We start from the raw sequence: 14,262 nt of genomic DNA on the forward strand, positions 1-14,262 counted from the left end.
AAACATCCTAACAAGTCTAACTTAGTCTAATAAAGGTAGGAATGTGGTCAAAAGCAAAGAATAAGGTCAAACTCAAAATTTGACTCTTAAGTACTTANAATTTGGTGGTTTTGTGACTCAAATGATGCAAGAGTAACTCTGTAATAAATCTGAGCACTTAAGCAACTTTCTTGGATGATTTTAAACATGTTTCAACTTTGAATTAACACAAAACAAGATTGCTACTAAAAATTACCCTTCTACTTCCCAAAATTGACCCAAAATGGATGGTTTAAGAAGTGATTTTGTGCAGAACTGATTCTGACACTTTACTAACCCTTCGAACAGTTTTAAATCATCCAAATATAGTTGTTTAAATTCAATTTTGGATCAAAAGAGAACTGCATCTCAAATTCACCTTGCAAGGGTNAAAAATGCTCAAATATGGTGGTTTGACATACTAAATTGCATAGAAATGTATCTGACCTCAAATGGACTGTTCTAACAGTTTTAAAGCAACAATTAGGACTTGTTTAAACTGCCAAACACCTCAGAATAACAGTGGTTTTGGTGTTTTGTATATTCTGCAGCAATTTTGGTGTGGTTTTATGCATTTTTGCTTCACAACCAATGTGTTTTGTTGAATCTGAAGGTTTTGATGCATTATAACAGTTTGTAGATATATATTTGATGCATTCATTAGAAATCACTCTGCACAACTATTGTACTCTGCTGTCACATTATTTTTGACTTAAAATCTGGTAATTACCGAAGGCCTTTGGCCCTCGGTAATTACCGAAGGCTTTCGCCCCTCGGTAATTACCGAAGGCTTTCGCCCCTCGGTAATTACCGAAGGCTTTCGCCCCTCGGTAATTACCGAAGGCTTTTGGCCCTCGGTAATAGTTAGCGACAGGCTATTTACCGAGGGCCTTTTGACCGTCGCCGGACCCTCGGTAATGAGTCTTTAGCGACAACTTTTGGCGTTTTCCGAGGGATTATGGCCTTCGGTAATGTCCTTCATTACTGTAGTGCGGGTACTCGCGGGTCGGGTAGTATACTACCCGTACTCGACCCGTTTAGAAGCGTGTATTAAAATACTCGTTACGTGTTACCCGCGGGTGGTAAATATTCGTGCGGGTAGTAACTAGTCGCCGCAGATTTTACCTACGGATACCCGTGCCCGCGAATTTTTTTGCCATCCCTAAAGCCACCTGACAAAGGTATTCAGGTAAGCGAGTTCCGTTAAGATGAACGGCGGTTGGAAATGGCTACTTGTGGTAGTGGTTGGTAGGGAATGCTTTTGCTAGAGGGGGTGTGTACTTATGTGGCAGGGACTCACCCTTGAGGGGGAGATTGTTGGGAATCCAAGTGTGAGTCTAAGTTCCACATTGGATAGAAATGAGAAAGTAGAGCAATATATAAAGGTGAAATACCTATTAACCCATTGTCTTAAGATTTTGTGTAGAAAGTGGTGTCAATCTTTTATATAATTGGGCTCAGATGTTATTGGGATAGAAATGTTGGGAATCCAACTTGAGGGGGAGATTGTTGGGAATCCAAGTGTGAGTCTAAGTCCCACATTGGATAGAAATGAGAAAGTAGAGTAATATATAAAGGTGAAATACCCATTAACCCATTGTCTTAAGGTTGAAACCTCCTCCTGATAGACCCAACATGAAGCACTTGAAAAACACTAGAAGGGGGAGGGGTTGAATAGTGTTAATGGAAAACTTTTTGCAACCCTTCTAATATAGCAAGTTGTCGAGCTCTCAAATTTTCTTTTAAAAGCTTAGACGCTTGACTTGATAAATATGAATAAATGATAGTAGTTTTTTTCGTGCTATTCAAATTATATACTGCAACATTTTTGTAAGAATTTCCTGTTTGAAAAATGATCGTTTAGCTTGAAAGAATCTTGTGTTTTGAAGTAAAACGCAACGACAGGTTTTTGTAAGAGGGTTGTTTAAATAAGAGAAGAGATAATTGCATAAGTGTTTTTATACTAATTCGCTCAAACTAAGCTATGTTCAATCTCTTCTGCAGAGAATTTAACTATAATCTTCACACAATTACAATTGAGTATTTGCACCACTCGTAAACAACCTTGCCGAGATTTCCTTTTAGTTGTATAATTCAAATAAGCTTTATATAATAATTTATTTAGATAATTAAAATCATTCAAAGAACAATACAAGTAGAGTATAATAATAAATATATATACATTTTTAATAAAAGGTTTAAACCCTTTAATCATCCCTATTTTTGGGACACTTTCCCAATTTCATCCCTTTTTTATTAAAACTCCCAATTTGATCCTTAAAAGAGTCAATTTCAATCAAATTGACCCTTTCCGTTAAAAAAAGTTAACACTGTGAAGTTTTTGGACAACAGAGTGGATGAGGTGTTAATGTATGCACAGGTGGCCTTTGTAGTGATGAATCGTGGCAATGATCTGATGAAACGTGGCATTTGTTCAGAGACTCTACCATCGTCTTCTTCAAGACCCCGTTCCTGTTGGTGGTGGGTGCAGAAGCTTCTTCAAAAAATAATCTCAATAATTAAAAAGAAAAAGAAAAAATGGCATCTACTATGTAAGTGTAAGAAGATTAAGCAAGGCGACCCGAGAGTTTATCAAAGCCCTCAAGACCTTCTCGGTACCGTTTCCAGTGGCGGAAATACATTCATCCAAATCCCACATTTTCCTCAAAACCAATCTCACTTTTTCGTCGCCTTTCTTCTTCAGATTCCGAAGACTTTCCATTTCCACCACATCCCGTTCTCGAAGCTCTTCATGATCCTTCTTCACCCTCCCACCCTTTCTCGACAGCTTCACCATTTGCGCCCACAACAACCTTCGAGGCGCGAACGACTCTGCCATCCCATTGAACAGCACAACGGAAACGGACACCGTCATGGTGATAGCGGCACTGGAGTGCTTCTGCGTCACGACGGAGGGGTGGTTGTTTGTTACGATGTGCGTTTCTGGATGAGGGGATCCTCTCGCAGTGGAGGTTGAACGCCGTAGAGGGGATTGCGATTAGGGTTCTTGGCATCTGATTCGCAAGAGGATCGATTGTTTACAGGTTCTTGGATAGTGGTGGTGCGAGAACACTCACGGTGGTTGCTTGAACGTTTGTTGGCTTGGTGGTGACCGGGTGCAATTGAAGAGGAAGAGATCGCAGAAGAGACATCTTAGCAATTTCTGAAACGACACCGTCTCGAACTTCACAAACATTACTCATCAATTCCTCGTTATTATTACAAAATTAGTGAAAATTAGTCCAGCACAAGAAAAAACAGTTTTGGTTAGTTACCCGCATGCTGATTAAGGAATGTTCTAGGTTGGATTTGGTTAGTTATAACTCCATGGTTGATGGATATGTGAAGAATGGGGAAATTGGTGTCGCTCGCCAGTTGTTTGATGAAATGCCTAAGAAGGATGTTTTAAGTTTTTTCTTTACTTTAATGGAATCAATCAGACCTGTTACCACCACCAGGTTTTTGTTCATGTCGGTAACTTGCCAAATGTCACGTTTCATCACTTGATTGACACGTTTCAACATTATAAAGGCCACGTTTGCATAAATTAACACCTCATCTACTCTGTTGGACAAAAACATAACGGTGTTAACTTTTTTTAACGGAAAGGGTCAATTTGATTGAAATTGGCTCTTTTGAGAAACCAATTGGGAGTTTTAATAAAAAAGGAATGAAATTGGAAAAGCGCTCCAAGAATAAGAACGATTAAAGAGTTTAAACCTTAATAAAAAAAGCATTCAACTTAAAATTAATTAATAATTGAAGATAAGATAAGAAAACAAATTATCTTAATTACATATACACAGAAACATTTAATTAATTGTTCATCATTATTACACTGCACTAAGAAACAAAATAAATTAAATTAAGCCCAAAAAATGACGTTGCAAATGGATTTGGAAATAATAGCTTCAGTGATGCACACCATGCAAACATAACTTCAAGATTCGATTAAGAATTAGGTTTTTCACTCAAAAAACTTAAATTGATTACTGTTTTGAAAATAAATAAATAAAAAATAATTAAATATTTTTAATCTCTAAATTTAAAGTAAAATTAAAATATTTATTTTTATTTCAAACTTTATATTTATGTATTTGAAGTTTGAAAATTAATACATATAATGATTTTAATTTAATTATATTAAATTTTTTTAGACTTAATAAACACATTTTAAAATTATGTTGAAGTTATGTAATGCTTAACCATGGAGTTCTTATGAATTAGACTATCGAAAAGTATATGTATTTGTTGATATGAGTAGCCAAATTAATTTCTTTAAGCTATTCTTCAACTGTATAGTCCTATACCTAGACAGTCTTTAGATCTCTCTCATCCCAGTATATGTTCGATTCTTTCATGTGTCCCTTTCACTGGAAGCCTTCCAGGAACACCTCCTTGTTTGTGTCTCTTGTACCGGCGATCACTTTTTGCCCTCGTCAATGCTCGGATGTCACAATTTAAACTATTTTCTTACAATTTTATTTAAATTTTATTTAAAATATGGTTTAACAAACTTAAAAAAATAAAATTAATGTCATTAAATTAATATTATTATATTAATTCACTTTTAAATTTTCAAACCAAAATCTATTAAAATTAGAAAGAAAGACGAATTACAATGCATGAACTAAAATCATACTTAACATATGATAACTAGGAGAGATTCGTCATAAATCTTGTTCTGAACTTGCGAGGATTTAAAACATAGAAGTAATGAGATAACTATATATGTAAGAAGCATTATGGTTCAATCAAAATTTAATGGAGCAAGAGCTCCTATTAAAGAGATCCGAATGGATAAGGAGAAAAAGAGAAAGCAAAATATCGTAGAAAATACGTATAGACCTTCAAATTTTAAGATATGATAAAAGGTTTAAACATACAAGTAAATTATTTTGATAATTAGATCGATCAAATTATTAAAAAAATGTTTAAAAACGTGACTAGATTATAAAAAATATAAAAAAAATTATGACGTGTTATCTTACTGTCATAAACAATATTATTTTTATTATTTTAATTTGACTATAAAAAATTAGCTACTAATATAAATATAATAATTTTTAGTGTCCTCTTATCAGGTTCATAACTAATTATCTCTTATTCTTTTATTTATTCATTTCTATTACTTTTACGTTTTTAAGTCTCATATTTAAATTCTTTGATTTTAAAATTTGAACAAAAAACATAAAAGTGAATAAATTATATAAATAAACATATATTGAATTTATATCTAACAGGAAAATTAATAGGTAAAATAATAGAAGAATTTACAACAATCAAATCCTAACTCAATAAAATGAAATAGTATTGACAAACATGCAAACACATTCACTACATTGTTTTTTTGCAAGAGCATAACAATGTATAACAATTTTTTAAATACTTTTTTAAGTAAAAATTATAATTATAATTATATATCTTTTTTTCTTCTTCTGATTTTGATTATAAAATGTCACTTCTAACATCATCTAGTACTTGTCTTTCTAATACACAATGAAAATGGGGAGCACATATATAGTGTGCATTTTTCTACTCTTAATAAATAAAATTCACTGACCCTTTTTAATTAGTATTGGAATATTAAGTTTGGTTGAATTATGCTTTTCGTCCTTTTTTTTTTCAAAATGATCAAATGGGTCTTTTAATTGAATCTACATCATTCTGTCATTTTATTTTTTAAAACACGTAGACTACTCATAATGTGACATGTGATGGTGTAAAAAATTTGTCACATTCTGGATGTCAAATAATTATTACCCTAAAATGAATATGTTAAAAATAAGTTCAAAGCTACTCAATAGATAGAAAAGGGATTAAAACAATTGCATCCTCAACACTTATTTAAAGACCCTTCTTAGAGAAGACAAGAAGAATAGTTATTATTTTCCTTGTGTTGAAACTTTGTCAAATTTTATTTGTGCAACAAAAATTTTTAAAGAACATTGTTTGTGTTCATTTTAGTAAACTATTATAGAGAGCCAAAATCTTGACAAACATTACCTTTTCTAGTAAGCATAAACTATCATATATTAATAATAAAGACATTGTATTTGTCTTAAGTCAATAATAGCTTCTTGTTAAAAGAATACCTACTTTAAGCCAAAAGTAACTTGTTGAAACAATACTTAGGTTAAGCTAAGAATTACTCGTTGAAAGAATTTTGGATTAACGCAAGTGTGGTTTGTTGAAAGAATATTTGAGCAAAAATGACTTGTTGAAATAACACTTTAATGGGTTGACCAAAATTTTATTTACACTTAGCAATGATAGTTTGCTTAGTAGAACTTGACTAGTTGGTCATGAAGTTGATGTAGTTTGCACTATCAGACAAACTCGTATAAAATTATTGAGTATTTCTTCTTCCCTTAATCTATCATATTGTATCTTGTACTTGTTTTCTGGAACAATTGGCTTTAGATATAGGTGTTGAATAAAACCTTTAAACCTTTTGGCGCACGACTTGACTAAACCTCTTAGTGAAAACGAAATTGGGCAACACAACATATTTTATATTAGTTCACCTTAAACACTTGGAAGTGCTTCCTTACGCAGACTACTCAAGAGGTTCTATTAATCAATTCAATACTTACAAGTCAAACCACTCATGGTTACATGAGTACATAAGCTATTCCTAATTTAAACTTCTTAATCTCCATCTAAGATTAAAAACTCTTAATAGAAAGAAAATATTAACAAAAGAAGAAGATGGACATCTTGTTTTAATAAATTGATGAAGATTTAAACAAGTGCTTGGATTCAAGGGACACATTAAAGATTTAAGAATTTAGTTGTTAAAGTCTTGTAATTTGTGTATTTTATTTAGATTAATAGATCGTGTCAATAGGTACAACTCAAGCATTAAAGTACTCAAGGAAAGTTTTATTTTTTATAAAAACCTCTCTGAAAAGTCTGTATCTGAATATCCAAAAAAAATTTAAAACTTGATCAGATTCCATGCCTTGAAGATGGACGAAGAGTGGCAATGAAGAAAGTTTGAGAGGAGATATTAAGTTGATGGCGGGCAGTTCTTTGTATAAAAGAATTCTCCGCTTTGGTAGAAAGAGCTAAAGTGTTAGAGAAAATGAAAAGTGAAGTGGATAAATAGCAGGGGCAGCCGCAAAGGAATGGAGGGTCATATGGGTCCAAACCGAGTTTTGTGGATAGAAATAAGCCTTACTCTAGACCTCCCTCTCAAGGGTTTAGAGGTGGGTTTTCTCATCAGAGGAATCAGAGTGGTGCAGTACAATGTTTCCTTTGTGGCAGGTCACATACAAAGAATGTATGCCCTCGGTTGAGAGGAACATGAAGAGGGACCATTAAGTGTTTCAATTGTGGAAAATACGGTCATTTTGCTAGAGATTGCAATTCTGGTGGAGTAGCTGGAGTTCAACCTCATCAGCCTATGCAACAGCAGAAAAAGGGTGACAGACCCCAAGCGTCAGGTTAGGTGTATGCTATGATGGGTCAGGTAATTTGATTATCGACAATTTGTTCTATATGATATGAACTTGCGTGTATTGTTTGATTCGGGAGCGAAAACTCTTTTGTGTCGGAATCTTGTGTTTCAGACTTAGGTTTGCATGGTGGAGCTGTGGTATGATTTGTTGGTATCTACCCAAACTTCGAGTTTGGTGAAGACATCTACAGTTTATGCTAGATGTTTTGTGTTGGTAGAGGGTCGTATCTTCAAAGTCAACTTGGTATGTATACCTATGTAAGGGTTATATGTAATCTTAGGGATAAATTGACTATCCGTCAATCATATTCTTATTGATTGTAACTATAAAAAGTTGTTGTTCCCAAGTTCAGAGGAAGTTGAGTTTGTATCTTCATGTTAGATTGCTTAGGAAGTTAAGGAAGGATCTTTATGTTTTGTAATCCTAACTCATCTGGTGGTGGAGATGGTGAAAGCAATACAAAATTCTCTATTGTGAAGGAGTTTACAAATGTTTTTCTGAACGAGGTGTCGGGGTTACCTCCTAAGAGGGAAGTGGAATTCTCAATTGAACTGGTGCTTGGAGCATGCCCAATATTAATAGCCCCTTACTGTATCGCTCTTGCTGATCTAGCTGAGTTAAAGAAGCAAATAGAGGAATTGATGGATAAACAATTTATACGTCCTAGTGTGTCGCCTTTGGGAGCGCTTGTTTTGTTGGTAAAGAAAAAGGATGGTACTTCGAGGTTATGTGTGGATTATAGACAATTGAATAAGTTGACTATCAAGAATAAATATCATTTTTTCGCGAATAGATGACTTAATGGACCATTTGCATGGGGTAGTGGTATTTTCCAAAATTGATTCAAGATCGGGGTATCATCAGATATGGGTCAAATATGAAGGTGTGCATAAAATCGCTTTTAGATCCTGTTATGGGCATTATGAGTATGTGGTTATGCCATTTGGTATGACTAACACTCCTGCCTTGCTAAATTGGGTGAAAGTAGCTAAGTTGGTTTGAGATAGCAAATCTGAGTTAGGAGAGTGTTTTTCAATGTTGCTCAGTGCATAGAAGGTCCTAAGGAACATTAGAAGGTCCTAAGGAACATTAGAAGGTGCGGGGAAAATGTTCAAGGTAAGATTAGATGTGTATCATGTACTGGTATGATGTTGAAGGGTACTTTTCTGGTGTTGAGTGCCACAGTTCTAGTGGCTCTGGCACTGAGCGGTGGTTTTGTGGCGTTGAGCGCTGGCGATAGCAAGTAGTTTCCTTTGTTTTTAAATGTGATTTTTGGGGAATGCTTTGTGTGAAATTGTTGTGGTGTACATGTTCTGAAAGCTATTTAAGGCTTTTGAAATGGATATGTTATGGGAATGAAAGTGGTGTGTTGTGATAGAATCTCAAGGAGAGATTCTATATTTCAGCAAGTTGTAAGAGAATGTTTGATAGAGAGACTATGGTAAGCAGGTATCCTGATATTCTACCAACCATCTAACTCATGTAGAGTTGAATGGGATGACAAAGAGAATGATAGGAGGTCTTCACCCAAGCCCTTTGGGTTTTAGGAGTAGAAGATTTACCTCATGGATAATAGGTCGAGTTACTCTTGTTTATAACTCTACAGAGTATAAATACTATCATAAGTGCATACATTTAGTAGTCTATATTCGCATTATATCCAGAAATCGAGTATAGGAGTCTTGTGGTGGTATGATTTACTTTTTTTTTTTATTGTTGTTAAGTGTTCATTTAAATTGTGATATGAAACATTAGTTTATTCACTAGCTTATCCTTTGTTTTTTTCTATATGTGTGTTTATTTAAATCCTTAGCTATGATAATAATTTTTGGTGTGAGCAGAGGATGTGCTAGAACAAGAGTAGTATATAGTTATGTGTATAGTTGTAGATATTTTGATTTATCTCTTTTTGAGATACTGTATATAAGAAAGTTGTAGATATATTTTTTTTGCTATAATTATTTCTTTGGATAATTGTAATGATAAAATTACGTATTTTTTATCTATCTACTATGTTTTATCAATATTAAATATTATATTATTTTGTTTAATAGATTACTCTATTAAATGGGATGTCACATCAATAATTGTTAAGATTTTTTTTTTATATATATTAATTGGTGAAAGTTTTAATAGATAGAAAATTTGGAAAAAGTATATTTGACTATGACATCATAAAAGTAAATTTAACCAATTTCCGTTATGGTCGACACCAATGGAAAATAATCTCAATTGCCATTACTATAGATTAAGTTTTGTCAATATCATTGAATTTTTTTAATGCCACATTGATTGAAAAATAGCATCAACTAAGATGGACTAAAAAGTATCATCAATATTTATATTTTTAATTAGCAATAATTGTTTACTATGTTCATAATTTTTTAGTAAGGTGATAAATAAAATACTTTATCAAAATAAAAAATCAAAATGTAATTAATTTAAATCACTTTATCCGAATATAATATCTGAAAAATGAAATAATTTAATGTACTAAAAATTATGAAATTCTGAACCCAAACAAAAAACGTAGTTGACAACAAAAACGGTAGGTTAATTGTACTTGGCTAACGTCCCATTACAGACAAAATCAGAGTAAATTACCCTGATGAATGAGAATGTATATATATAACGTATTAATGTGTATACGGAATTCAAAAATAAGAATGTGTATACAACATATTAATGGGGGGACATTACAATATGAAAAATTTGGAAGAAATTTCTTCCTATGTATAGGGAACTAAAACACTTGAATAATTTAACATTATTTTGATAACATTTCAACATCATCTATGTGTTATTCTTGATTGATCCACAGTGATATTTATGATTATTATTATTAATTGTGGAGTAATTTTGGACCAATCACAGAATGACAAGTAGATGATGTTCAAATATTGTTAAAAAAATGTTATCTAAGTATCATTATCCAATTTAATACAACCTCAAAATTGGAAACTGCAATCAGAATAGATAGACTCAAATATTTTTTGGTGTATTTTTTCAGCTGTTGCATGCATGTGCTACTTTATAGGAATTGAATAACCTTCCCGAAGAACCTTGTCGGTGTGTGCTGTCCTTCTAACTTTGTAAATGTGCTCTTCATTGTTGAGGTGTTTACAACAAAAATGCATCTAAAGCGAGCTTACTATTTGTACATGCCTACAGGTTAAGTTTGTAACTGTACGTATAATTCACACAGATACTTATTTCCTAACATGAAATATCATTTCTGAGAAGTATATAGAATACCTGAGATTTTCTTCATTGATTTTAACTATGGCTGATGGTGGAAGACGACCTGTGCTGATTGCATGCACTGCTGAGAAGAGAGGAAAAATGTGTAGCCATCCGCGATTACTTAGAACCTCATGCACCTCTTTTGCAGTTAAGACACCCTTAATGAAGGACAAAAATCCATTCATGAGTAACACATTAATGTCTCATGCATGAATTATTATTGTATAATGCTATGTTATTTTACTTTGTTTCAGAAAGAGCTTTGAGAGATATCAATCTCAAGCATACTCTGATACTAAATTAGAAAAACAAATTTAAAGTTTAACTCAATTCTATAAAACTGACTTAAAAAAGTAAAGTTTACATCCCATTTATATATTATAAAGTAATCTTATATATTATAAAGTAGGAAAAAATCTCTTTAACAACTCTTTTTTGACAATTTTTTGACAACGCATATGTGGCAGCTTGTGATTGATTTGTTTTAAATAATTTTTTAGAATAAATTCAAACAAACCAATAGAATTGTGACACATGTCCTGTTGTCAAAAAGTTGTTAAAAAAGAGTTGTTAAAAGGAAAATGATATTTTGACACCAACTTTTTGACACCATTTTGACACTGAATACGTGTCAAAACGTGGTTGGACGATTTTAAATTAAAAAAAAAAACTTTGGTTTTTTTCTTCCAAATATGTCATTGTTTCAGCTTTTTTAATTTGAAATCGTCCAACCACGTTTTAACACGTGTGCAATGTCAAAATAGTGTCAAAAATTGGTGTCAAAATATCATTTTCCTTATTAAAATATCATTGTCCTATAAAGTAATCTTATCTTTAATTCATGAGACTTCCACCAAACAACATATGTACCTGCAATTTCTGGCCTTGAAGCATCTCTGCTTCAAGCTCATCAAAAGACCTGCAGAAAGAAGAATGAAAACGATACAGGACAAAATTAACTATATTTTACTCATCCAAGAATTGTGGATTAGGAAGGAAAAACACACCTCTTCCCTCCATTTCTGGCATAAGCATCGGCAACTTTCCTATTTCTCCCTCCCACTGCAATAAATAATACAGTTTTAAATGAAACCACGATAAATAAACGTTGAAAAATAAGGTGAAGACTTACTGCATGTTGTGATAAGATCAGCTACACCACAGCTCTCAAAAAAGGTACTATCCTTAACAGATGGAAAACACATCTTTGAAAATGTCATCATCTCTTTTAGGCCAATTCTCATTATTGCAGCCTACATATATGTATAAAATAAGAAAACCTACAACAAGAAATTTTCTGAGCCATCAAATCCTTTAATCTTACTTTTGTGTTATTCCCCATCTCCAAGCCATCAACAAAACCTGTCCCATTTGCATCCAATTTCTTGATCATTAACATTAACAACAAAGGGGGAGAATGAATTCCAAATACTAATGTACTGTATTACATACCTGCAGCTATGGCCACAGCATTTTTCAGAGTTCCACAGAGCTCGACGCCTTCAACATCCTGGACCTAGTAATGATAATGCAAAAACCACATGCTTGAAGTGTGTCTCATAACTTACAAGTTTAATATTACTCAAGATTTGTAAACAAGTAGGAATAACCATAATAATTGAATGATTTTTCCATCAGGATAGTTTTTGCTATTACTGATTTCATAAAACTCCTAGGGATTTAGCCATATTTTTTCACTACTTTGTTTGCATATCAACGTACTACACTCACAGCTGTGACATTGAAATAAGGAGTGCAAAACAACTGAACCCATCTATCTGCTGCTGATTTGTTTTGATTATATCCAACTGTTGCTTCACTAAATTTCTCCATTGCTATCTGTTGAAACAGTGAACATCACAGCCTCAGTTGTTATTTATAAGTTTCCATAAGTATGTTGATTAAACAGTGTTGTATCAAGGTACCTCATTTGCTATGTTGGCCCCCATTAAAACTGAACAATTAATTCCTAGTTGTTTGGTAATGAGATTTGAGATCATGCTTGGCCCTTCTTTCTTGACCTCCATCCCTTTGATAAGAGAAATTCCCTCTGCATCTGCCCTTATTTTCCCTGCAAGCCTCTTGCATATTCCTTCCACGAATTGATGTGGGGTTACAAACACCAGCATGTTGGCATCCTTAACTGCATAATCAACCATTCAGAGCAGAATACAAGTTATCCATAGAACACAGTTTAGAAATCAAAATCGAACAAAGGTACATAGTTATGGAGTTTTGGGTTCTCTTTAATAAAAATCTTAGCTCTTTTGGTAATTGGTATTAAGAAGTGAGATTTAAGACTAACTCAATCCCACAAAACTGGTTTTTATGGTGTGAGACTTCCAACACATCGCTTTACGTCGAGGCAGGTAATCTCGAATGTGAGAGTAGAATTAATAGGTCGTTCGGTAATGACGGGACAATGGGTGAAACAAAATACTTACATAAAAAGTGGATTTTAAGCTTAACTCAATTCCACAAAATCGATTGCATTCACTTATATATTATAATTTGGCCTTATAAGGTAAGGTTTGCATCCTCAATTATATATTATAAATTGACCTTATCTCTAGTTTATCCAGGTAAGATGTCGATTTTAAACCTAATTCAACTGCATAAAACAGTCTATGTGAAATTTTCAACTTTTTAATTTTATTTTTGAAAAAAAAATAAGTGAAGAATTTATTTGGTACCTGCATTTACAAGGTCTGGATCTGCAACAACATTTTTACCAAGCTTAATCCCAGGGAGATACTTAACATTCTCCTGGAAAAAAAGAACAGTAAATTATTTAATATTGAGTAAAGAAAACAAAGAATGTATACTGAATGGGAATGAAACGCTTGAGTGGCCCTTACATTGGTTTTGTTGATAACATCTGTGAGCTTCTCCCCGTTTGGTAATTTTTCCTCGAATACCCACATTCTCACTTCATCTGATTTATAACCCGAGAATTCATTAATCCAAATACGAAAACTAACATCCAAATTGAATTGAAATGATATTGTTTATTTCTTTTAGTTATGCTTTTGGCAGGTAAAAAACATTATGGATTAGTTAATCTTTTATTAAATGTTTTTAACAAAGATTTTTTAAAAATCTTTAAAATTTATACTAATTTGATACTAAGAAATAATTTTTGAAATAACAATTTATATAAAAATAAAATTACATAAATATATAAAAGAAAATATTAAAAAAAAAAAAAGACGTAGTTATATAAAAGAAAATTACCATGGAAAGAATCAAGTCTCACGGTGTTGGAGGCGATAAGCTTTGCCGCAACACTGCCCCAATTACCGCTACCAATAACAGTGACTTTATACATAGCTATGTTTGGTTTAAGCGGAAGGGGTAGGGAAAACAAGACAGAAGCAGAGGAAATCCAAAAGTGGGCCAAGAATAGACCAAAACGCTGTCAAAGGAACATCGAATAGCACAAAACATATATATAAAGGAAGGGAAGTCGAATTATTGCCATACACGTTTCGTCACAAACTTTCAAGCAGTTAATTGCGGTTATCACATACCTTTTATT

The 14,262-nt window shown here is 32.9% G+C and overlaps 1 protein-coding gene across 1 annotated transcript; it reads right to left on the reverse strand.

Moving 5' to 3' along the window:
* Positions 1 to 10,120: 10,120 nt before the first annotated feature.
* LOC106753842 (glycerol-3-phosphate dehydrogenase [NAD(+)]) lies at positions 10,121 to 14,262 on the reverse strand. The gene is made up of 12 exons (XM_014635708.2): positions 13,959 to 14,262; positions 13,583 to 13,659; positions 13,418 to 13,490; positions 12,650 to 12,867; positions 12,456 to 12,563; positions 12,177 to 12,240; positions 12,049 to 12,086; positions 11,857 to 11,977; positions 11,732 to 11,786; positions 11,595 to 11,643; positions 10,737 to 10,882; positions 10,121 to 10,646 (listed from the first exon to the last, which is right to left on the reverse strand). Exons 1-12 carry the CDS (start codon positions 14,050 to 14,052, stop codon positions 10,619 to 10,621), a joined length of 1,071 nt encoding a protein of 356 aa, XP_014491194.1. The 5' UTR covers positions 14,053 to 14,262; the 3' UTR covers positions 10,121 to 10,618.

The sequence above is a fragment of the Vigna radiata genome, unplaced genomic scaffold (assembly GCF_000741045.1).
Source record: "Vigna radiata var. radiata cultivar VC1973A unplaced genomic scaffold, Vradiata_ver6 scaffold_7, whole genome shotgun sequence".
Lineage (NCBI taxonomy): Eukaryota > Viridiplantae > Streptophyta > Magnoliopsida > Fabales > Fabaceae > Vigna > Vigna radiata.